Here is a 27,617-nt window from a genome sequence, read left to right on the forward strand (position 1 = left end):
GTGTCTATAAAGTATTACTTAGCTGTAATTTCAACTCACTACCTTAAAATGGTATATTGTGAGATAGGTAAGGCTAGAGAGGAACATGAAAAATCGTATGTTATTCAAACAATGTTATTACTGAAAATGAAGGAAAGAATGAGATGATACTGTGAATGAAAATTAGATTTAATACTTATTCAAATCATTTCTTCATTCAGGTGAAACTGTTGTCAAAATAATTAAATCCTAATGAAAGAACATCATATTTTATTCATTCATTAACAGATGACTTAGAGGTACTAAAACTCTTGCTTAAAGCAGAGTTAGTAATTAAACACTGTAATATACACTACTAATTATTGGAGAGTACGGAGGCTCACACAACACTGATTTTCTAACAAAACCACAGAACCAACATCACATCAAACAAGTCTGCTGGTACACACAAATATTTATCTGGTAAAATAATCCTGAAATTGTTGAATGAAACAAATCTAGCTTTCTCAAAGGCACAGATAATTAGGTCCACTCTTTCGCACATTTTCATGCGAGCCACAATTATCCATTCAGCATGTTTTGACTTGATTGATGAGGTTTTAAGTAAAGTCTAGTGGTCAAAGTTGGTTCATAATGAGGTAGGTGAAACAAAGGATTGATATCATTCTTTTTTCAATTTCGTTAGCAGCTTTTCTCTTTAATATGCTCTGAACTCATCAGATGTTGACACTGCTTACTAATTAAATTGAACATAGGGTCACATTTTTGGTTGACATGTAAAATGATGGCTTTATCCAAACTATTGGGGATCTGAGTTGAATTTTATCACTCAGTGTTAATGCCATGATCATCAGAAAGTAATTGATGGTGCAACTCTATGGACAATGTTTAATGGAAGACATGTTGCAAATACTTTAATAACTGACTACCAGTAGCAGCATTAGCTCTATTTGCTACTGATTGTAAGTGATTTGTCTTTACAGGTGTTTGATTTGTGCTCGTGTAGACGGTAGTATTGTTTGAACCACTGAAACAACCAACCTCTTTTTGTCATCATACCATAGATGAATTCTTTTGTATTTTTTACTTGGGGGATTGGTGGAGGTTAATCCATGAATTTAAATACATGTACCAACAAATAGGCAAACTTTGTTAGGCAAAACCATGAATTTAAGTATGCATGAAAATGTTTTGCTTTTGTTGGGTTTGTCTACAAAACCACAAGTTAAAATTGAAACACATGTATATAAATCATACAACAGTACTTAGTGATTATGTAAATACATTGCCATTGACATTGTTTTATGTTCCTAACTGTAAAATACTTAGAAATACTGATGGAAGTCCATCTACATATAAGTTGAATTCAATGGCTTTCAGTTATATCCGTTCCCATAAGATTTTAGAAAACTGCCTGGGACTTATAATGCTAAGTATATGGAATATATTAAATATAAGGTACATCAAGGAGTGATGAAGAATCAGAATTGTATGGTAGCTCTTTTGTGTTCTTTTGCATCCATCACCACAAGCAAGCCACTGTTGTGAATGGTCGTTGCTGTCATTTTCTTTGTTTACATTGGCAGCATCATTATGTGGTTTGGCCTATTCTTTGTCTTTTCTTACCATGTCTTCAGTCTTTCTGAATGTGTTGTTGGTGTTAATTTTTCATTTTTTTTATTTTCTTACTCACTTTTTTTTAGATGATGGAAAATACACATCTTGAAGAAAAACAGACTTGACAGCAAGAAATATAGTTGTGTGTTCATATTATTAATATTTTGCACAAACCAAACTACACAGTCAAATGAGCAAATGTGCATCAACTTTACCCATGCAAATCAGTTCATGAGAAAACAAAACTCTATTGGAAAAGTGTCAAGAATAAATATATTCCCCAGTGTTGCAAATGAAAAAAGGCATAATTTGCACAATAGGGCCATATGAAAACATCTGCAGAAGACTTCAGAAGCTTGAACTTGCTGTGGTCTACTGTAATATACAGTAAAAATGCCATAATTAAATTCTATAATTCAGTCTTGACTATCATGTTTTAATGTTTAACATTGGCAATGGAAGCATAATTTAATAAATAGAAAATACATGCACAATATATGATTATTGGTAAAGAAAACTGATGGAATTTATTACATTTTGTTTTCTTTTCAGACTACAGATAACTCAGCAGCTCTTTCATAGTAACCTTAATGTCACAGCTTGAAAGTCATTGGACCTTATTTGCAGTTTGAAACAAATATGAATGAGATTTTGGTGGTGAGCTCCTACTTTTAAAATATAAAATTTAAAGCCTTTAATATTGTCACTGATATAATGCTATTTTTAGAAGGAAATAGCTAATTTTAGCTTTGATTTTAATGTGTCCATGGTTTTATTATAGTCTTTTGCTAACTTGTTTGATTGATCAGCAGTGATTTTATTAAGGTTCAGTTAAAATTAAAAAATTTCAAGATCTTTCATTTTCAAGAATGTGCTAAATTTCCCAAAAAGTATTTCCCTTATCTGACTTACTCATTTAGATGGAGGATATTACATGAGTGCTCATTTAAAACTAAATTTATCAAATTCTCAATAATTTAAATCTTTTATTCACAATTTTTTATATATTTCAGCAGACCTCAGAAACATGTAGAGAAATGACCTTGAAATTCATTTGGATTGCCTTAGTTTTGTCCTTTGCATGATATTATATGATGCCGATTGTAATGTCATAAAGTATTATTTCACATGTTACATGAGAATGAAGATATAGGCCTATTAACATTAGAAAAAAAGTAGTCATGTGATGCATTTTTTAATGATATGATTCAATAGCCTGCTATGTGTTTGTAATTCACAGAGGTCTCGGAAATGCTTAATTGCACATATTTGGATGCATATTTTTTTATCTAGGATGCAGAAAATCACTTAAGTGGGAGTTCTCCATTCGCATGGAATAGCTGGGTGGCAAATTCAAAGACTTGCCAGTTCTCCTTCACCCACCTGCTCAGGGCGAAAATGTGTTGATCAATTGATCATTTTAGCTGTGCTGATATTTACAGTGACATAATTCAGTGGTTGAAAGACCCCCTGATCAAATGTTGTCATTATAAGAGTATATCAAAGGAACGTGGCACAATAGCTGGGCAGCAAGTTCAAATCTTGACTGGCTGCTGGGGGGGAAATTGTGCTGATATTTACAATGATTGAATTCCATGCTAGAAAACTCCTGAGATGTACATTGTGGTCATTTATAAGAGTACATCAAATGAACAACTTTGGTGTTCATTATTGTGTTCACTTCCAAGGTAGCTGATTAAGTAGTGCATGCGACCTCAAAATCAAGTCATGTTGAGATTTAGACAAAATGCCATTTGCAAATTTGGACAAGTATTTTGTGGTTAAATGGCAGATTGATGAAGATTTAATGAGATTCAGAAGAGTGCTAAATTCACTGGAACTGATAGAGTGGATGGGACAGAGCGAAGTGTAAGAAAATGATTGATGCCTGATTTAGTGTTTATAATAGGACCTTTCCTTACATTGGCATAATTCAGTCTCATTCTGATGAACAGTGAGTGAGTGAGTGATTTGGATTTTTAATGTAGCTTTAAAACAAATTCAGTCACATATAGCATCATGTCCCACCAGTCACATTATCCTGAGACCAGGTTGACCAGTCCTAGCACCTACCTTAATGCTGAGTCCCACCCAGTCACATTATCCTGACACCAGGTTGACCAGTCCTAGCACTAACCTCTTAATGCTGAGTCCCATCTGGTCACATTATCCTGATATCAGGTTAACCAGTCCTAGTACTAATCCCTCACTGCTGAGTGCCAAGTGAGGCACCTGTTAGTACCATTTTTATAAGTCTTGGGTATGACTCAGCCAGGGTTCAAACCCAGGACTTCCGCATTAGAGGCAGACACTCTTACCATTTGGCCACTGGAGCAGTCTGATGAACAAGAGCAATATGTCAGTGGCATAAAGAATGTGAAAATTAAACTCGGTGGCAACCAATAGTTCTTCAGATCTGCAAAGTTCCACATTGTCTGGAAGGGGAGTGCAAATGTTGCTGGTTGGACTCATATTTTTACCAAAATGGGAAGTAACAGAAAAAGCCAAACCAACAAATCTTGCAAAATTCAAGAAATAGTTTATTTCCTCTAGGATACAAATTGAAAGTTTTAAAAGGACCTTCAAATATTGTGAATTCCAAATAATTCTAAAAGTTCTATCACAAGTCCAAATGTATAGAGTTCTGAATGAATTCCAGTATTGAATGTGATGATGTGCCAGTAGTCTTCATGTGATAAAATCCAGAATCTCCTTGAATGAAATCACAGTAATCACAAAATAGTGATTTAGTCTGAAATGTTGATGAGCACTTTGTCATTCTAAAGAATAATGTTAAAATAAACAATTCCTCTCATAATATTCAAGTTTTTGTAAGGTCTGAATTACAAACTTGCATGTTTTTGCAGGTGACATTTCCAGGTGGAAATTGAAGTCATCCCTCATTAGATCTAGACACTTTTTCTTAATAGCCTCATATAAATTATATGTTGTTTTTGGAGTGTTGTCCATTTATTTTGTTCTCTCATACTTTGGGGTTCAGAATTATTCCTTGAATGTTGAGGAATGAAATGTACCTAACCTTTCCAGCAGATTTGGAAAAACATGCTTTTCTGGCAATGGCAAACTTGTGTGCTTCCATACACTTGGATTCAGAGTAGTGTATCCAAGTTTCATCACATTCAGGGATAATTTTTAAGGAGTTATAATGTCTACTTCCTACCTGTTTAATAATTCCCTGCAGATCTTTACCCTTAATCCCATTTTTTCTTTATTTAGCAATCTGGACACCAGATGGGTTCAGTCTCTGTATATTCCTAATTTCTTGGTTAGAATTTTATATGCACTTCCGTATGAGATATCAAAGTTATCTACTCTCTGTTATAATGACACATATGTCTTCCTTCACATATACTTTGACAGAATCGACTGTTTTGTTTTTGAGAGATATCTTTGGCCTACCTTAACAGTCTTACCACCATCACTTAAACATTTCATTTCTTCATCCATCTACTGATTTCAGATTTAGCAATAGCTTTAGGTCCATAAACATCATTCAAGTCAGTTTTTATCTTTATAAAGGATTTTCCTACTTTTGCATACAGTTCATAATCAGTTCGAAAAGGACTCTTCTGTCATTTTGCCTTTGTGTCTACATGTATAACGCAGAAAAAGATGATGTCGCTAAACCTGTGATGTCATTGGCTTAAAACGATTTCATACCCTAAACTGAGACATTTTAAATTATAGATGGGCATATTTTTTTATATTGGGCTGCTTTGTTTTGAAGATATTGCACATAACCTTCAACTCTTTGATCAACTCTCAATACATTTGGATCCAACTTTCCAGCATGTACATATAGGAGCCTTTTCAGCAGAATAAAAGTACAAGAGTTGACATTGTACATGGAATGTGAAAGGCTTGGAGTGAGTTTATAGGGAATGAAGCAACTATTTTACATGTGTGGACCCTACTTTGGAGTCTCGTCATATCCTCCCAGTACCGGACATTTGCCTCAGTTAAGAGCACTGCATTGCCCTGTATGGTGTAACCGTATGTTTGTTTGTGCTTGAAATGTGGTTTTAAATAAAAGCCAATTCTTTTTCAGACTACCGGTAAATAACATATCAACAGTGTATTTGAAGTGAATTTAGTATGGCAAAAAGGCAAACAAGTCAGGAGGTTCAGCCAGCATTTTTTTCAATTCTCAATGAACAGTGGTTTAACTTTCCTTCAGAAGCCAAGGTAATATATAACTTTAGTACTTTGAGTGTTCATTATTAATTTTGTCTGCAAAATACTAGCCAGGGACATCTGGTCTGCTTCAGCTTTCTTCATTTTGCTGTCATTAGCCAATTAAGGGCCAGGGAAAAAAAGTAAAAAGAAAACAAGGTAACCCAAGCTAGTGCTGACTAGATAGCTGTTAATAATGCAAATAAAGCATACCAATTCACGCCTTTATGACATAGAAAAGTAAAATTTACATCAATCAGGATGAAAGTTTTGAAAACAATTGTGTAATAGCCAAGCATCGTTTTGACATCTTTATTATGGCATCATAATATATTAATGATGTCAGCACATTCTCAAAGGATGAAACCAGATTTTATCCACATGGTGTAAACAAATTACATGGGGGTGTAGTATTTGCTGTTTGTTCCACAGACTGATAATATCAGATTCTGTATGCAGGCTCAGATTTGAAAAATGATTTAGATAATCAACAATTACATTTTCATCCAATTTTCATCCAATGTAGATTATTTAGCAGTTCAAACTATTTCATAAAACCTTTTTACTTCAGTGTTTCAATGTAGCATTAAAATAATGCTGTTGATTTAAAATATTATATAATTCACATGCATTGATCAATACGCCTACTGGAAAAAGATGAGCTTCAGGGAAGAATCATTGCTTTTTTTGTTTACTGTTTGATGTATGGTTATCTGTGCCACAAGATAATAGCAAGGTTCATTAGTGAGTGTTGTCAATGTACACTTACTGTGTATTTATTTGCCAGATTTTACTGTCATTTCTTGTACTGGTGTTTTTGATGGAAAAAAAGTCATAAAAAATGTTGTCTGATTTTCCTGAGGTTTGGTTATTCTCTTTAAGATTTTAAAGTCTACTATTATCTGTCCATTAATATTTTAACCTCAGATGCATATGTTAAAGCATCAGGGGCATTAGCTGTTGTAAGATTCTGTTTTTAAGTTTAATCTAAACAATTTTACTCATTGTATGCATTACAGGTAAGATACTATCTATCATTGCATAACCCTTATTTTTAAATATGCCAATATTTAACTTATTTTGGTTTAGGCTCAAGGATTAAAGCCTTGGTTCTTGATGACTCTTTTTAACCAAGGGCTTCATATGTATACATTGTTTTACAAATGATTGAAGACTTTGAAACCTTTTTCAGTATGGAAAATCTAGGCCAGTCACAGACTTTGAGAAACTGAGTAGAGTAGGTGAAGGAACATATGGGATAGTGTGTGAGTATTATTCATGAGAATATTTAGATAGGATATACATTGTATCAATATCCTTATATATGTATCTTCCTATCTTCCATAGGATATACCTGGTATCAATATCATTATATCTGTGTTTTCCTATTTTCCATAGGATATATTGTATCAATATCCCTATTTCTGTATCTTCCTATCTTCCATAGAATATATATGGTATCAGTATCCTTATCTCTGTGTCTTCCTATCTTCCATGGGATAAAGATTGTACCAGTACCCTTATATTTGTATATTCCTATCTTCCATAGGATATACATTGTGTCAGTATCCCTATATTTGTATCTTCCTATCTTCCATAGGAAGATATCCATAGTTGTATCTTCCTATCTTTGGCACAATCCAACTGCATTGACTGTCATGGTGTGTTTCTGGACAAGACATTTTACTCCTATTGCTTGGATACTGCTCCTGTTGCTTGGACACTATACTCCTGTTGCTTGGACTCTATGCTTTTATTGCTTGGACACTATACTCTTATTACTTGGACACTATACTCTTATTACTTGGACACTATACTCTTATTACTTGGACACTATACTCTTATTGCTTGGACACTATACTCTTATTACTTGGACACTATACTCTTATTACTTGGACACTATACTCTTATTACTTGGACACTATACTCTTATTACTTGGACACTATACTATTATTGCTTGGACACTATACTCTTATTACTTGGACACTATACTCTTATTACTTGGACACTATACTCTTATTGCTTGGACACTATACTCTTATTACTTGGACACTATACTCTTATTGCTTGGACACTATACTCTTATTGCTTGGACACTATACTCTTATTACTTGGACACTATACTCTTATTACTTGGACACTATACTCTTATTGCTTGGACACTATACTCTTATTATTTGGACACTATACTCTTATTACTTGGACACTATACTCTTATTACTTGGACACTATACTCTTATTGCTTGGACACTATACTCTTATTGCTTGGACACTATACTCTTATTACTTGGACACTATACTCCTGTTGCTTGGACACTATACTCTTTTTGCTTGGACACTACACTCTTATTGCTTGGACACTATACTCCTATTGCTTGTACACTAGACTCTTATTGCTTGGACTTTGTACTTCTATTGCTTGGACATTATACTTTTATTGCTTGGACACTGTACTCATATTGCTTGGACACTATACTCCTGTTGCTTGGACACTATACTCCTATTGCTTGGACACTATACTCATATTGCTTGGACACTATACTCCTGTTGCTTGGACACTATACTCCTATTGCTTGGACACTAGTCTTTCATGGATAATTTGCCACTGAACTCAATTTATTCATAAACATTGGTTTGAAAATGAGGAGGATGCTTACATGTTGCAGTGTCTATTAAGTTGCATTGTCACATCTATATGTCATTGCACAGTGAGTCTGTTTTATCTGTTTTTTAAAAATCTGTTTCTGAAAGCAAATTGCAGTGCCTACATAATTATGAGTTAATTACCTTTTGAAAATAATTGTAGCTTTACTTTTTATTTTTTGCAGATAAAGCTAGAGATACAAAGTTTGATAAAATTGTAGCCTTGAAAAAAATGAGGATGGCAGGTACAAAAGATGGTAGGTCAAATCAATATTTTATATTTCATGTAGGGGAGTATTGCCAGAAAAAAAAATTGCAATATATTGCAATACAGCATGTTTGTATTGTGTGATGTGTGTGTGTTATTTGGATTTTTAACATAGCTTTAACAATGTTTCAGTCATATCGCTACGATGTCTGCAGCTTGGCGGTTTATAGTGATGTCTAGTACTGGGGCATCATGCCATAGACACATAGCATGATGTCCCACCCAGTCACATTATCCTGACACCAGGCCAACCAGTCCTAACACTAACCTCTTAATGCTGAGCGCCAAGCGAGGTAGCTGTTAGTACCATTTTTGTAAGTTTTTGGTATGACTTGGCTGGGGATCAAACCCATGACCTCCCACATCCGAGGTGGATGCTCTAACCACTAGGTCACCGGAGTGGTACTGTTTGTATTGTAATATGTATCAATACATATTGGTCATCAACAACATTTATGATTCTAATGTTAATTTTGCTTATTTTGTAATATAATATTGAGCAATTAGCTTGCATCATTTAAAATCTGAACAAGAAAATAACATTATGTTGATTTTTATTTTACCAAAACATCCACAAGGAAATCCCAGTTACAGGATGACAGTTTTTGTCTCCCCCCCCCCCTTAGCAGGGCCACATGGGGAGACAAATAATATAAAGCCTTGACTGGGATTTCCTTGTCTGCATGCAAACCCTAACATAGATTTCCTTAATCTTCATCTTGAGATACCTTCTGAAATTTCTAAGTACCTTTGTACAAGGTAAATTTTGTTTGATTGCCTTTCTTTCCATTAAGCATTGGTAATTTAAATTTGGTTTTTCAAGATTAATTGTCCATATTCCATTCCACCATTACAGATTTAGTTACCAACTCTGCTATTTTTAACATCTTGTTGTATGCATTCTGTAATTAAGTTTCTGTATAGCAAGTACTGTTGAATTTCTTTTCAAATATGTTTGGAGGACATACATTACATTGCAGCATTCCCAAACTAAAAAGATATTAGTACATCTTTAGGCTTGTTTCAGCAACACAAATGATAAAAAGTTCTGTGCTTACCATGGTGGAATTTAGATGAGATTAGCCTTTTGTGAATGGAGGTACTGACACCCAAATCCTTTAAATGGATTACATGTGATCATGCTTAGAAGCAAGGTTTTTCCCAAAATCTTGCTTGTATCAAATTCACTTTTCATCAGTTGAGCAATTTATTGGATTTTTCTAATATCAGGGAAATATACTTCAGCTATTTACCTGTACAAAGTAGAGGAGAGATACTGTACCTACCTCTGTCATTGGCACTGGCATCCATACAGATTAAAGCCCCTACATATGTACACCCTTACTGAAGTTTGACTATTCCTTCTTCCTAGGTCATAGGAAACGGTTTGGAGCAGGTTTCATATCATATGTCATACTTAATTAATTATTCCTCAAGCTTTATTTGTATGCATCTCTGGTTTGTATTCAGTTTTTGAATTTAGGTTCTAACCAAACAAGTATTTTGCACCATATATACATACTGTTTTACCTAAAATGAAACTTGGTGATGGGATGCACTTTGCTGAGTACTACCCCCTTGTCTTGAAGAAGTTCTGATTCTCTGAGGGAGTTTCTACAGGTTCTCTTCAGCCACAGATCTTAGTTGTGTTAGCCACCTTTATTATGTATCCTTTGTAAATAGTCCTTTTGCTTCAGTTGTGCACCTTTCATACATGTGACAGAAATAAGTAGCTTTACAGACTTTGATCGTGAGAAAGCTTGCCAGTAGCTTCTTTTGGGTCGGTGATTCGTTCCGGGGTTTTCCCGAGTTCTTCCTCCACCATTGATACTTGCCGCCATGTATAGCCTATCGTTTGCTGAAAAATGGCGTTAAACCCTACAACAACTACAACAAAAGACTTTGATCAGTAGATTGGCTTCTGAACCAGTAGTTATTTTTATTGGCATAAATTGAATGTTCTTCAAGGAAATTGAAATCAAAATAAATACATTTTTTGGCCATAATATGTATTCTTTTCATAGTATAATAAAACCATAGTTTAATAAAACAGCAATTCTTGAACATAAATTGAAATTAGATTCTGAAGATAATATAATAATTAATTAATTTGAGTCAGTATATTGTCAATTAATGAAAGAGAAAGAGGTGAATATCACTGCAAAGATTTTTTAATAGTGTTTTTAGATTCCTCCACAAGACTACTGCCTGGTGACTACTGCTGGCATTCACTGTGGCTTCACACTTAACAGGCTGTCAATAGTTTTCTGGTCCAGATTTCCCACTGAATCACTTTGTATTTTGCAAAGAATGAATATTGTCTCTTTTATTCAGCAATAGAATGTTGCAATGATGAAATGATTATGCTGTAATTAACTCCTAGCTTTAGTTTCCTGTTGCTTGTTTTTTTAGGTTGCTGTGCAGTAGACCTCATACTTGTATTCGCTCCATGTGTTAAGTGCATGGAATACAAAAGATGCATACCTTTGAAGCACAATACAAACTTGGGACCTTTCAAATTGTCTGCACCCACTTAAAACTGATATCCATGCACTGTTGAACTTTTAATATTTCTTAGCATTGGACAAAAGTACATAGTTATGCCTTGAATGGAACAAAAAATGCAAGAGTTGTCCTTTAAATATTCCTATTAAAACATTTTAATACAATTACAATTAAACATGACAAAAAAATCAAATAATTACTCTAGTTTCTCTGCTATTGAAATAATGTATTATGGTCTGTCTATTTTGTATCACCCTTTTGGTAGTGGTCAGCTGATTTTCATCAAAGACTCAGAAGACATAACCACCATTTATTACTTTACTATTTATAACACCTCAAATGACATCCCTTATGGACCTTAAACTCTCCATGTTCCAGCAGTAAGGTATCAATTAACAGCTTGTTGTGAACACAAATAAGATTTTCTTGAACAATTGATTTGCCAGACATCATCCCATTGGTTGTTTTATGGGTAGAACATTTCTTGCCCCCCAGTAGGCTGATTCTAGTTAGTTCCTCTGATGTGTTGATAGAAAACATAAAATTATTTGATAGAAAACATAAAATTACAATGTTTGACTTTTTAATTAAATTAAACCAAAAAAATTTGTAATTTTCAAAAGAAGTAGATTTCATCTATAAAACAGTAAAACAATCATCATGCATTAAATGGCCTTGAAAACAGTATTTTTAGCCTTCAACAGAATCATATGTATGCCCTTTTCTGGTTGTCCAGATCACCATATTCAGATTCCAACCAAGACAAGACACTTTCTGCATCATTGGCAGAACAGAGAGTTTACAAACTTCTTTTTCACACCTGGCTATTATCAGGAAAGTCTTTAGTTGTGGAGAGTATCACATGTACTAGAAGACCAATCACTTTGAGGATGTTTGAAGGAATCCGTCTTTACATGCTAGTTCAGGGACAATGCCATCATTTCCTTGCAGGCCTGTATTCTGCAACTGGCAAACCTCGTGTTTTGGCTGCATGGGGACTTTGCACTGATTACTATTAATAGTTAATTCACCCAGAAATTTTAGTCGGTAAGGAAGCAGCATTTGTTTCTCTGTGCCATTGCAGTTGTATGTTGATAGAGGTAAATATAATGGTATCTTGGAAGAGTTAATTTGTATATATACTGTTTCTATAGTCCATATTGTATTTCAATGGGCATAAAGCAGTGCATATCATGTTATCATGTTCTTCTGGCTCTTGCCAATTTGATTGTCCACCATCTAACATTAGCAAACTTTATTGATAGTTTAATGATAGCACATGGTATAAGGAAGACCCTGTTATCATTAGTTTCAAAAGGCTAAAGGTCAGTAATTTTCTGGAACAAAGAAAACCATTTCTTCACTATAACTTAAGTTCTGTACCATCTATGGTTACCAAACTTTGTGGATGAGGTCGACCTCTGTCTTCATGGGTTTGAGTCTCAGTTCGACTAATGTGGGTATGTGAGAAAGCTTGCAAGCAGCTTCTCATGGGTCTATTGTTCTTCCTGGAGTTTTCCCAGGTTCTTCCTCCACCATTTATACTGGCTGCCATGTATGGCCCATCTTGTGCTGAAAAATGGTGTTAAACCCTACAACAACAACAACAACTACAGTGAAGTTGAAGGCTTTTGATTTTCGACTCATAATATCATTAGGTCAATGTCACAGACCAGACCCAGACTTTGTAGATGGTTTGCTGTTAGGAGGATAAGGAAGAAGCTGGAATAAAAGTTCAGGGTCAGTATGAAAGGAGAAAAATAGTTTCTGCACAAAGTACCATTATATACATTGCGGACTATTAAACACAAGATAGGTGCATGTGCCATTCACACCACATTTCCTAATTCTGGGCGGGCTTCATTCAGGAGATAATATCATTGATTCCAAAAACTTATAAGATCGGATAAGTATTCTTGGAGAAACATTTACGATAAAATGTTGTGTCTTGTACATTCTTACTGGTAGGGTTATGTACCTCTGGATGTGCTGTGGTATGTATGACACCATCATTCAAAAAGTAGATGCCTGCAACCTATAATTCATGCTTCATTGTCTTTGCTCAAAGTTTGTTCAGTATCATGTACACAGTTGATTCTACAGGTACATGTACATGTTGTTACAAGTACATGTACATGTTAGTTTATCAATCATGATGAGAAGTAATCTTACTAGTAAATCCTAAATTATGGTGCTTTGTTTTTATCACCTCATTCACCTGAAATCCCTAAACCAAGCTAGGCTGTTTTAATATGAAAAGTATATTTTCTAGCAAGCTAGAATTTTCGTAGAAATCGAACAGTTTGGTCTTGGTCAGATAATACTAGCTGGCATTTTTGTACAGGAAGCTATGCTGTCTTCTGGCACTTCCTGATGAAAATATGTTAAGACACAGTAGCAATACATTGGTCAACTGCAACTACAAGTTACACTTGCTAAGTCTTTTCAAGTGTATAATATTAGTTTTCAGAAAACTATTTTAAATAGTTCATTGGTCAAGCTTTCGAGGGTATACAGCAGTGTGTGTGTGTGTGTGTGTGTGTGTGTGTGTTTGTGTGTGTGTGTGTGTGTGTGTGTGTGTGTGTGTGTGTGTGTGTGTGTGTGTGTGTGTGTGTGTGCGCGCGCGCGCGTGCGTGCATGCATGTGTCACTTACAGTATGATATACCTTCTCCCGTGGAAAACCAACATAACTCTACAAATTACCCTCGGCTATCTCACACATCTTTTTCTCCTTCAAACACATTTCCCACTCACATTAACATTACAAAATAACCTTCACTGCTTCTCTCTAATCTAACTCTCCAGGTAAGAAACAAATTACATCTTGCCCACCTTTATATCATATGAATAAAGAGAAGAAACTCTTACCTTTCACCTATTACCTCCTTTTGCTCTCACTGGGTAGCTAAGACTTGTTTACCAGTTGAAGCTTTTGGTACAGTACAATCAACATTGTTCCATGCTGCTTCTATGAAACTTTGAAAATTTTCATTAATTAAATCAATCCTTCAATTAAATGTGGTGATGTATTGTGTTTTAAGATTTGTAGTGGTAACCTTGTGATTCTTACTGAATAATTTTTCATATTTTTCGAAATTGTGAACTTAGTTTTTCAGACCAGCTATATATTTATAAATATTGCACATTGTTAAAAGTTTGAGGTTAACAAAGACAAACTCATATCACTTGCCTTGCTTGTATGATGTTTATTTCAACTGCATCTTATAGAGTTTGCAGTTCTCATCAGAGGGTATCTGGTCTTCAGTCCTGAAGGAAAGTCAGAAGGCAAGTGATAGAAAAATGAAATCAAAGTGACTGTATGGCATTATCTGAAACATTCTACTAAAATCTTCAGTCATGAGTATAGCTGTTTGCATTCCAATCTTGCCTCCTCCTCCAATGGTTCATTCATTGCCAAGAGCCATCAGCTACCATCATATTCAAGAAGCTAGAGGCAGAAAAGCTAGGTGGAATCGGATGCATTCATGTTACACTGTTCTGACACACATCAGACCATCTTTACTAGAGTGTGAAAATACCAGCACGTGCCTACACTGATGGTGCCTACTACTTCCATGCCACTTGGTATGTTGTACAAAGCCATGGATGTTTTGCCAAAGTCATGTCCCACACTGGGTGTGGGGACAACATGGATCTTCCTCAGTGATGCAGAGAACAGAATTTTGTTTTGAGGCCATGGTGGAAGAAACTTATCAGATCTTGACATTATCCGAATGCCAACTGTCACTATATACAAAACTGAACTGTAAAATCAAGGTTTTGGTAGACATTGAAGATGAGGAAGAATATCTCATTATGCCTGCTTCACACATTTGGTGAAAATCTATTTCCAGTCATTTCTCAGACAAACGGGGTTATTGTAAAGCCTTGTTATGAAAGCTTGTTTCCGGTATCACATAATGCTTGTTGGTACCAAACACACCAGAAACATGCATTAGTCATGTTCAAAATGTTGATAAGAACATTGTGGCAGTACAAATGTTTATTCCTCTGTTCAGCAAGGTTGATCACCAGATGTTTAAGGAGACTTTAAGACTCAGGCAGAGTATGGTGGCAACATTGTCAATGATGGACTGGCATTATTGGCAATTTGAGTCTGGCAAAAAGTTGGTAATGAATATACATGGAATTTGATAGCCTACATAACCAGGGTGATAAAAAGGTAATTCCACACCCCTACATAACCAGGGTGATAAAAAGGTAATTCCACACCCAATTCATTTATTGCTGTATCAAATCCAGGTCTAATACAGTTACGCGCATTTCTGTATTTATCATCTCAAAAGCTTAACCATTCTTTGCTGCTACACTTTGTATCTTTCACACTGCCTCCTATGTTTCACAGACGTAGAGAAAGTGCAGAAACAAACAGTGCAGTAGGTACCTCTCCAGCTCTACTTACCTTCTCCATCTTTATGGTTTCAGCAATATCTGTCACAATGGAGAGATGTTTGGAATCAGAGAGATAGGTGGCAGACTTCATCACCCTTGGCTTTTGTCAGGAGAGCCTTGTATAAAAGAGATGCAACCTCAAGTCATTGAGAGAATCTCATGAGAAAGAAGGCTCTCCATTTTGAAGGTATATGAGGGGAGTGGCATTGATTGGTGTAGAGACAACTACATTATCCCTTTGAATGCTTCAGTCTCTTAGCTGGCTAACTTATTTCACTGGCTCTTCCTGGAGAAAAGCTCCAGTTGTGATCATGGATTTCCAACACATTCAAGAATCATGAAGAGCTAATATAAGCCATGACTATCAGACTTTGAAATGAATAGGCCTTAATTACTCACCTTGTTTACGAAGTGAAATCTTTCAAATAAGTTTGAGCCCATGTCTAGAACCTAAGTGAAGCTGCTTTCTTACAATACATGATTTCTGATAGCTCTAGCCATGGCATGCAGGTTAAATGAGTTGCAAGTTCTTTCATTGGACCCAGATTATATTCAAATCAGATTGAACGGTTCACTGGTTGTAATGAGACAAACAGGTTTCATAGCAATGAACCTGCTGCCTTAGGTTGGCAATCAATAAGTTCTCAATTGCTTTCTTTTTCACATTACCATGTCAAGAGAAGTGCAGATGCAAGACCCTGTCTGTGCTGTCAAGCATTACTTAAAATGCTTGGATAAGAGCTGTGAGTTCTGATAATGTGTTCTCCTCCCTATTGAGGCAGGAAAAGAGGATATAACTCCTCAAGCCCTGGCATTGTGGCTGAAGTGGTTCATATGCACATCATATGCTGAATTGGCACAGGATCAGATACATTTCATGAGATTTTCTGCTAAAGAGATTAAAGCAATATTGGAGAGTCATATCATCAAACACAACATTTTAGTCAGTTATAAATTAGAAGCAGTTGGCTAGCACGCACAGTCAACCTTTCCCAGGTTCTATATCTGAGACAATAATTGAATCTGGTGGGTCCAGTGGATGTTGACTGCCAGACCCATTTTAGGTTGGTACAGTCTCATAGTGGATGTGGTTTTTAACCTCATACTGGATGTGGGTTTAATGCTTTTGATGGATTTTTCCAAGTTTTTCTTTCCCTTTAAAAGAAAAAGACACTTTTCCTCTTTATCTGATGATTGTTGGCATGTGATATGTCATCATCAGTTGTGCCACAGTCATATTATGAGAGCAGTTTATCCTATGTACAGGGAATTCAGGTAATCATTGCTTGAAAGATGCCAATGGCATGTTGAGCGCCCATGCATTTTGCCCTCATCTTATCTATTCTCCTAATGTTGATGTGATTCTGGAATGTATTTGAATGAATATGTAAATTTTGTAGTAAGTTATGTTTCTTCAAGAATACTTACATCATGGGACTATTAAACCCTCCTACACCTGACACCTTCCCACAGAATAAAAAGCATCCTTGTTAATTTATCACTCATCTTAAACTAATAAACAACCGGCGAGGGGATGTAGTGGGTAAGAGTTTCTTCCCAAAGCCTGTATGATATATAGACAGGGAAGAGGGAATTTGCATATTTCCAGGATTGCTGGATTAGAAAGTAGATAAACTTGTTTCTTAATGTCAGCACAATCAGTAAGTATTCTTTGAGAAGCATAATATACTAAGAAATTGACTCTCTTTGTTGATTGAAGTAGGTAAGGTATAACTTTCATATCTGGGTTATGTTTGACAGGCATACCAATAAGTGGACTGAGGGAAATAAACATACTCCTTAACTTGAGACATGATAATATTGTGGAGCTCAAAGAAGTTGTAGTAGGGAAGAGCCTTGACAGGTAACGTATTTTTTTAGTTGTATTCTCACACTAAAGATTTATTACTATTAGATGTTTTGGAAAGCAAAGACTTGATATTTAGCTGAATGCAATGATTACTTGCTTTCTTTTAAATATATCTCTCTAATTGAACAAGCATATTCTTTCTGTCTTTTTATCAGCATCTTCTTATCTATCTTATTTACACTGTGTCTACCTATCAAACTTATTTATACTGTGTCTACCCATGTTATTTATACCATGTCTACCTATCTTATTTATACTGTGTCTACCTGTTTATCAATCTGATTTATACTGTGTCTGCCTATGTAATTTATAGTGTGCCTACCTATTGTATGTATGCTGTGTCTACTTATCTATTAATCTTATTTATACTGTGTCTACCTGTGTTATTTATAATGTGCCTGTCTATCTACTTATCTATCAATCTTATTTATACTGTGTCTACCTATGTTATTTATAATGTGCCTGCCTATCTTATTTATACTGTGTCTACCTGTTTATCAATCTTATTTATACTGTATCTGTATCTTATTTATATTGTACCTACTTATCAATCTTATTTATACTGCGTTTTCCTGTTTATCAGTCTTATTTATACTATGCTTATCTGTCTGTCGATCTTATTTATACTGTATCTACCTATGGCATTTATATTGTGTCTACCTATTTATTTATCTTATCTACCTATCAATTTAACTTATGCTGTATCCACCTATCTTCTTTTTACTGTATATTTTTACTGTATCTATCGATCTACTTATTTATTTATATTGTATATATCTATCTTCATATTTATTTTATTTATATTGTATTTATCCTTCTATATATTTATTCTATTTATACTGTAAATCACATCATATTAATCAGCATAGTATATTAGTAGCAGGCAAGCAAAATTTTGTTAAACATTTATGCTTGTTAAAATTATGAGACAATAGAGATGCTGAAGTAGACGTGGACTGACTGTCCTGAATATTTGTAACCATAAATATATATTTTTTGAGCCATATCTTCATTGAGTTACACATGGGCTTTTGTGTGTTACTTTAAAGAAGAACTGCTTTATTTGGTTTTATGTATATTTTTATTGTTTTGCCTTTTTGGGTTTGCAGTTGGACTTGACTGAAAAGTGAGTGTATATAGTAGACGTGTTTACATACAACCTTCACTGATTAAAATAAAATAAGACTATATGTTATATAGTATGTTACTTGAGCAGTTTGTGTGTGTTCAGTATTTTCCTAGTGATGGAATACTGTGAACAAGACTTGGCCTCCTTGCTGGATAATATGCCTGCCCCATTCTCAGAGACTCAGGTAAGGGAATTTTGTCTTTCAGCTTGCAAGTAAACTGATCTTCTAAATGCAGAGATGTTACAAGAATGATTATGCTGTCTTGAAGGTTAAGTCTTCCTCAGATGGAAATAGCTTATATGAATAGAAGTGACCTTGCTTTCCATTGCTTGGACTCACTGAGAACCATCCTCAGGTACCCTGGGATAAGAAACTCAGCTTCTCGATATTCCCACATGTTCTGTGTATATTCAAATGAAAATACCAGGTTTAATAAATAATTCATGAAGCAATTCAAGTGATTTAATTGGATTTCATAAATAATGCTCACAAAAGTTCATTTCACATCCCATAACTACCAGGTGGTATTACAAGTAGATCCGGGAGAATATTAGCTAGAATCATTCTCATTCTTTCTAATATACTTTGCTTAGATAGTACATCTGTCTTGTTTAATCATAAGCAACCACATGTTTGGATCTTAAAAGAGAGAGAGTCAAGTTGGCTATAAGAGATCTGATTGGCTGATGAATTATTAATGTCCTCAGATGGATATTTATGTAAACCATTGCTTTACCAGCCAATTTACCCAGGGCTGATGAATGTGAAGAATAAAGTTTTGTCAGCCCTATTTATCTGAGGATGTAGATGGGACGCCTTTCCATTAGGAGTTATTCCTGATGAGAAAATTATAATCTTTTAAGAAATCACCATTTGAGTTGAATTGTTTTGTGCAAGATAACAATAACATGGACAATGACTTGAATCTGCAGCACGAACCACAATACCTGTCTTCTGGACCTGATAGTAAATCTAACTTCAGTCCATTCATTTCATTTTTATGGGTGTAACATTTTAGGGTTTTCCAAAACTACATGTTGACAGCACTTAAATTTATTGATATGTCTTTAATGGGAAAGGGGTTTCTAATGTCTTCTGGTGGGTAATTGTTCCTTGGATCTTTAAATTGGTAGCCTGAACCAGCTTTGAAATCTATTCAAACTGGTAACTTAATAAAGTGAAGTCACAGTATATCAGTGCAGCATCCAGTTTTATCTTTCTTCTTCATATAACTTACCAAATCATAATCCATTAGGGGTACAACATCTACCGCACTAATCTTGCCATCTCAAGCATGTTTGTAGCAACAAAAGTGCTATCTCCTTATTTAGGTGGAAGTCAGACAAGAGTGATCTCCCCCTGGGTAGAGGCTTAATACCAAATCCCATTAATATTTTTTGGTACTATTTCTGCTCATGCTACAGAAATTAACTGTTGTCATTATTAGCAACCTTTTAAAAAATGTAAAAATATTTTCTACTAGCAAAGATCTGGCCATTTTCAATGCATATTTCACATTTTGAATATAAAACATCACTAGCAAGACTTCTGGTTAATTTTTCTTCATCTAGCAATTTACTGTCATATCAGAATTGTAACTTGCAAAATGCTGGCATCACTTGTGAGCCCTGATGCCAGGATGCACTCCCCTTTTCAAGACATTGCAAAGCTGATATACACTTGTGCCTTTTTTCTTGATTTGAGCAGAAGAGTTTACTCGGAAAAGTATACTGGAGCTATATTTGTGTATATTTCTTCCTGGGTCATATATTTCACACTTCATTGTTGAACTTCATTGAATGATAAGTGTGTTGATGCCATTTTAATAGCCAGATGCAGGGTTCATAACTCTTCAGTCAATCCACCTAGAATACTTGACCATGTATTTCAGGAATTTGAAATTTCCTCAGGGTTCAGGCCAGAAAAGCGAATTTTAAAGCTACACTCTAAGATATAAATAAATAGATAAAGCCAGGTCTCTGGCTGGATACAACCTGGGTTACACATGCCTGATGTATTTTAATTATTTCAAACATTTGCCTGTTATTACATGCATATCTTTTCCATTAGCACTTTTTGTTATCATTTGCATCCTCTTAACAGCAAGTTTAATATGACACTTGACTGAGCTCCATTTTACATGGATTAGTTTTGCTTTTTGTATCTACGGGTGTCAATGCAATTGGCTGGATTAAGTGTGGGGAATAAATGTTTCTAGCTAGACCTGATGTCAACCACCCTACTTGTATATTAATTGTATGGGGTGCAATTCGGGTCATGCATAGTGTATTTACTCATACTGGTCTTAGAAGGTATGGACAACCATTGTTACTACTTGGTACAAGCAATTAGAGAATGAGAAACATGATCAAGGATGCAGACTCCATCAGTCTTGCTGCTGCAGACATGTTATACCAGCTTTGGACCAAGTGAATGCCTGGCAATAACTCTGTCCCAACAAGTACAGGTTCCCAGCAGTTTTTCACTGTGCCACACAGATTATTTTGTAAGCTCAGTCACTGTACCACTCAATGGAGGCTTTCCTATCACTTTTGCAAAGATTCATTCTCACAAGTATCTTGCTTTATGAATCCACTGATGTTCAGGAAAGATTCAACCTTCTGTACATCAGTCACTGACATCTTTACCATCTAAACCACTGTAGACCTTTAAAGTAACTACCACAGTCTGGTCAGGTTTCTGTCACTGCTTTGCATGATCACTTCAACACCAAGTTGTCCACAGTCCTTTTCTTTTGCACCAGCAATGGCCAGCTAACATGGATTGCTACAAAGTACAGCTGCTGACCTTTCACCCTGTTGTCCAAGCAGTCAACAGAGACATTGTGGGCCTGTGGCTATCAACCTTTCTCTGTGCATATGAACCAGAAGACTTTCCTTGAATACAACTACTTTGAAATGTTGTAGTGATAGAAATCGTGTTTGATGCAGTTCCCATCAGCAATCTGAACATAACCTAAATCCTTTCATCAAGATCCTAAACCCTTTTCATTGAGAACCCCACTGATGCTTATACTTGGGAGTAAATCATTCATATGACTCATAGCTGCATCCATTAACCTTCACCTGGAAGAAAGAGATGCCTTTCTCTTCACATCCGCAATCTCAGAAATCTAGCCATTTTTGTGTCTTAACAGGACACCAAAGAGGCACTTTCATGGGCCGAATGACCTCTACCTTGCCACCATTTCCTAGCAGGGATCAGAGAAACAGGATGGACTGACTAATGAATGCAAAAGAGGGAAAATCCCTTCCTTTACCATTTTTTTTATCCCATCAGACATAATGTCATGATTACACTTCCTTTCTACCAACCACTTTGGAAGGAATTAATCCTTTCCATTGAGAGTGTATTCAGACCATGTTCACCTCCCTAAAATATCTGGTACCCATCATTACATGTCCCAAGAGAAATGTACAAAAGGCAGACATCTTGCAGCAGGAATGAACATTCTCCTTACATAAAGGGCAGTTGAGATTTTTTTACAATGCAAACCTGCTGGGAACATAGTCCAGACTTTTTCCTTGGCCCCAGAGCCAATGGCAAGCTTCATCTAGTCTTTTATCTAAACTGTCTCAGCCACTTCATTTGGGCACCATGTTATGACAGGATACACTGAGATTGGTTCTATATGCAGTTCTAAAGGACAGTTTTGTAATTAACCAAGACCTTCAAGATGCTTGCTTTGACATACCCATTCACCAGTTTTTCCAGAGTTCCTGGTTGATATGGTTCATATACAGGGACACATCTACTAGCTGAGGTCACTCCCTTCTGGCTTGAATATCACTCTTCTTAACCATCACTACATTCCTGAAGTCAAACTGCCTGGTTGACCATCTGCAAAGCAACAGGTCAGTCAGCTTCATACCAAATGTGCAATTTGTTTTTATATTTCTGTTGCCCTGCCTTTTCCTTTTGTTTTACTGTAGCCCTGCTTTAAATTCCTTGACAAGGATAAGTGCAAGCTCATTTTATCTAAGTATTTCACCCATTTTGGCATGAAATTCTAAACCCTCTTTAGAGGAGTCTGCTGCTCGTAGGGAATGGTCTTGGAATTATCTTGTTGGTGACTATCATTTGCTCAGAGAATTGAATTTTAACCAAGGAATTTCTGTGCTGCTTGTGTCTTTTCACTTTGACCATTGATCCCTTCATTTTGGGTTGTTTGTTCATGAGACCCCTGCAGCTGACCTTTGCTCTCTAGGCTAATGATATAATTTTGGATGACCTTTGCTCTCTAGACTAATGATATCATTTTGGATGACCTTTGCTCTTTAGGCTAATGATATCATTTTGGATCATTTGTTGTGTCCCATCTTAGTAAATGGGCAAACCTTGCTTGACTTATGGTAGCATCACCACAGCAGCAACTGCTGTAAATTGAGATCTGCTTAGATGCCATCAGGACATACTAGGATGCTCAGCTGACCCTCTTAGCTAGTAGTTTCTGGTCCTGATCTGGAATGCTGACTTTACAGTCATTACCTGTTAATGAATGCCACAGTTGATACCTTTGAAACATATCAGGAGACGCTGTCTCAAAAGGGCATTCTCTTTCTCATTATGTCTGTCACATCAATTGTCTTCATTTGCATCAGAAAGCAAGGGAAACTATTCCCCAGACCTCTTCCTTCTGGTTTGGGTTTTTCACAGGTGGTGTTATCACCAGCCAATCCACATCCAAGTTGATGCATCCCAGGTAGACTGAAAGTCACATCAGTTTCATTTCACAGCATATATTCACTGTCTCCTCTTTTGCCAAAGTCATGCAAAAAGCATTGGATTTAGAGTACTACCCAATCCTCATTGTTTCCATCAAGTGGAAAATAACATGGATCAATGATCTATAGAACTTAAAAGTGAGGATTGTAGGTGAAATCCTGTCTTCTCCCTGCTGCTGAAAGAATCATGAGTGCAGATCTCTTTCAGGGCCTACCATTCCACAATCTTAGACATCTCTATACATCATGGAAGGGTGGCTCCAGATCAGAACAATGATCTCTCTCCAACCATCTTGCAACATTTTAGTTTTTCAACCAGAGGCTTTTGCCCATCAGGAAAATGTAATTTACTGTGGGCTGTAACATTGAACACAGTAACCTTTTGAATGTCTACAACTTCCTTTACTGACTTAAAAGTAAGTACATGCATCCCATTCTTTCTTGTTAGAGCAAGGAATCTTGAGGATATACATGCCTTGTCAGCCAATCCAAATTTATTGACAGTTCTGCTATGACAGTTCAAGTTCATTCTTTATGGCAATTGCTTTAACTGCAAAGAACAGGCTCCTTTGTCATTAAATCGCTATCTTCCATAGAATCTTTGTTCCAAGTGTATTTGAAGTACTTTGTAAAGTGCTCTGAAACTGGACCCAAGTGAGGTGAGCTGATCTGAAGAGGGAGCTCTCACTTGTTCTTGCCACTCAAGATAAATTTAGTGTTTATGCTCATTTGTCCTGGATTCAATGTGTTATCCTTTCCAGTTATGAGCAAATAATGTAGTACCAGCACATTCTTTTGAATATCAGCTCACAAAATTAGATCAGAAGCCTCTAGCATAGCAATTTCAGAGATCGTTCATCTTAAATGGCTCAGTTTAATGTAGTGGGACCTACAGCAGCAGCACAACAGGCTACCATCATGGGTTGTTCAGCAGTTTTTAAATAATGAAGCCACCCAACTTTTACTTCATTTGCCAGAGGGAGGGGTGGTGGTCTACAAACCATGTCCAAGATGCTGTGTATACTGGCTCTATCCATTATCTCGTGAAGCTTAGCTGACTGGAGTTGGATCTTCTGTAAGATAAGGGAATGTAACTCCACCTCTTACCATTTCTCCTGATGTATTATGATGGGTTAACATATTGGAAGAAGAAACCAGTTTTATAAGTAAAATATATTTTTTGATACAACTTACCTGAAAATAATATGGACACACCCTCTCAATCACTATGCAGTTCATTAAAACCTGATAGAGTGTGCACATCTGCTCCTGTAATGACTGACATATAGATGAGATTTGGCACTAATCCCTCTATCTATGGCTGATCACTCTTGTCTAACTTCCAGTATGTGAGCAGATGAATTTTAATACTTTGTTGGGAGGGATGGATTTGTCAGGTAGTGGTTGTCTTCCTCATGTATTACGATCCGGAAAATATTTTTAAAGAAACTTTTTACTATGAAAATTGGTTTCTTTTTTCTCTTTGCCATTTAAGTTTAAAAATAATCTTATTAGATCTTAAGTGATGGACAAAGTGTAGTCATATATGTAATGAAGATCATGCAAGCTAATTGAACAATATGAATTGTATTCAGGCATCAACAGTCTGTTGATGGTCTTTTATATTTTATTCTTTGTGTCAAAAATGTTTTGCTTTATCTATACACCAATTATACATGTACTTTACAGGTTAAGTGCATTTTGATACAGATGATGAAAGGGCTCAGGTATCTTCATGAAAACTTCATCATCCACAGGTAAAAAAAATGCTAATCTCAAACTTGTTCAGTACTGGTATAAGATTATTGCATACATGTGAACCTCATGGATGGAAGTCATTTCCTTTTGAGATGAGGGTTGTATCCTGTCACTCACTGAAATCTCCATTGTATACAAAATTATAATTGAAAAATGTTAGTTTTCCATTTTTTCACAACTGCTCCCAGAGTAACATATTTATGGAAATACTGCCTGTGATCATGTGACTGTGAACTGGCTCTAGCAGGGCAAGGGGATTTAGTTCCTAATTGCCACCCCTTTTGATTATGTTAGCAGGGTTGGTTGGCAATATTGTTTGAAGTTTGTCAGCATGTATTATACCACGTACGATCAGAAGTAATGCTGAAAGGATTAAAGAAATTAATTGATCATGGTTGGATTACTAAAGAACTCAGTCAGCATAAAATGATCAGCTTTTAAAGTTTGTAAAGATGCCTGTGTTTTATTGCCCAATGCTGAAACACCAGAATCTATGCAACTAGATTATCACACTTAATTTATGGATGGATGGAAATGGGAATTTAATTGGCTACAATCAAGCCCAAAGGATATGAATATTTTTAACAACAATGGTTTGGTAAAATAGTCATTATTTTCGGATTTTTCAGATCTTGAAGCTACAAGGGGTTTGATTGACTCTAGACATAGGGATCAAAAGGAAGAAAAAGATTCTCTTTGCCATTTAGGAGCCCCAAGTGGCCGTGTGGTCTAAAGCACTCTCTGTCACAGATCACTGCCATCTCACCTCTGTCTGTGTGGGTTTGAGTCTCGGGCTCTGCCAATGTGGATATGTGAGAAAGCTTGCCAGTAGCTTCTCGTGGGTCGGTGGTTCTTTCTGGGGTTTTCCTGGGTTCTTCCTCCACCATTAATACTGGCCACCATGTATAGCCTATCTTGTGCTGAAATATGGCGTTAAACCCTATAACAACAACAACAACTCTTTGCCATTATGTATTCAGTTTTTTCACTCAGAAATGTAAATCCAACTGGGTGTGTCTCCACTGTTTACAAAGTTTTTTCATAGATTCTGTTTCCTACAAAGACTCAGCCAGTTTGTAAACAGTTAATAATGTGAGCAATACTTTTAAATAAATGGTGTCATTTTAATCCTAGTATCAACATTTAATTTTAAATATAAAGTTAATATACTTATTTAATGAGAAATGTGTAATTAAAATTTTTTCCTTATAAAATATTTAGACTACAATATTTTGTTCATCAAAATTTCATAACTGAAAGTTTTTCAAATTTTTAGATCTGTTGCATCTCATTTTTCTGGTATTTTGAATCCCACCCTCTAAGCTTTACTCAATGGACTCAATTAGTATATGTTATTATAATTCTATTGCCTTGTACTAAGACAGAAAGAGCAAAAAACAACAAGTTTTGTCAAATTCAACAAAAATTTATTTCTCTAGAATAGAAGGTAAAAATTTGAAAGAACTTACAGTATTGCCAATTAAATTTGAAATAGTCTGAAAAGTTATATCACCAGTTGTAGTGAATAAAGTTCTAATTAAATTCCATTTCAGTGGTGTTTGAAATAAGATCCAGCACTGAAGGTGTTGATGTATACCTTTAGTCCTGAATGTACTAATGCTTCAGTGGCCTGAAGTGTGATGATTTACTAAGAGTCTTCAAATTAATCACAACAATATAATCCACGGTGTCCTTGTCTTAACTCGCTATAATTCTAAATGTTTCTGTCCAAGAATATTATTGAATGCTTTGAAATTCTTCTAGAAATACTAATTTAAATAAATAGTTATACCCAAATCAAACACTGAACACAACAATACAAATGATTCTGCTTCTGATGTTATTGCAAGATTGAACAATTTTTCAAGTAAACAAGATTATATAAAAAAAACTATGACACAAAATTAGGGCCAGGATGTAGGTCTAAAATTCATTTCTAACTTTTAAACATAAAATCTGTTACTAATATTATAATAACTAATATTATAATAAAGAACATGAGAAACATCAGGTACAACAGGTTCTTTTTGGGAAAAATACAATATTCTATTCTATCATAAAAAAGAAAGATTTATACACTAAAGCTATCTTTTAACTATTAGTAAAATACACAGGTGGTTCAAAATTACATATGATGAAGTCTTATGAATGACACAAAATATACATGAAGTAATATAATACATCTATACCCATGAAGTGCATCTTCAATCAGATTATCCTTTCCCTTGATGTGCCGGATGTCAATATTGTATTCTTGCAACATCATACTCCACCATAATAATCTCTGATTTGTGTTTTTCATCTTGCCAATGAAATTAATGGGGTTGTAATCACTGAGTAAAATAATTGGAGGAACTGAACAAAGTGTTGTAAAGCCAGTATCAAAGCTACGCATTTCTTTGCAATTGTGGAATAATTTCTTTGGTGATTATTTAATTTTTTGTAGAAAAATAACACATTAAATGATCTATACCAATTTTGTCTACTTGAATC

The 27,617-nt window shown here is 35.4% G+C and overlaps 1 protein-coding gene across 5 annotated transcripts in view; it reads left to right on the top strand.

Moving 5' to 3' along the window:
• The window catches only part of LOC149783038 (cyclin-dependent kinase 10-like), an 83,270-nt gene that overhangs the window by 1,696 nt on the left and 53,957 nt on the right, over positions 1 to 27,617 (top strand). For 2 of the 5 annotated variants that reach the window (XM_089934628.1, XM_089934629.1), the window contains exons 2-8: positions 2,149 to 2,253; positions 5,666 to 5,802; positions 6,983 to 7,055; positions 8,620 to 8,691; positions 17,383 to 17,485; positions 18,708 to 18,804; positions 25,056 to 25,123. In XM_089934628.1, coding sequence (XP_089790754.1) covers positions 5,713 to 5,802; positions 6,983 to 7,055; positions 8,620 to 8,691; positions 17,383 to 17,485; positions 18,708 to 18,804; positions 25,056 to 25,123 — 503 coding nt within the window. In that variant the 5' untranslated portion in view covers positions 2,149 to 2,253; positions 5,666 to 5,712. The remainder of the gene's footprint in view (positions 1 to 2,148; positions 2,254 to 5,665; positions 5,803 to 6,982; positions 7,056 to 8,619; positions 8,692 to 17,382; positions 17,486 to 18,707; positions 18,805 to 25,055; positions 25,124 to 27,617) is intronic. The other 3 variants (XM_089934630.1, XM_089934631.1, XM_089934632.1) reach the window with 2 other exon arrangements.

This window comes from Sinohyriopsis cumingii, chromosome 15, assembly GCF_028554795.1.
Source record: "Sinohyriopsis cumingii isolate HCF-2022 chromosome 15, ASM2855479v2, whole genome shotgun sequence".
NCBI classification, from domain to species: Eukaryota; Metazoa; Mollusca; class Bivalvia; order Unionida; family Unionidae; genus Sinohyriopsis; species Sinohyriopsis cumingii.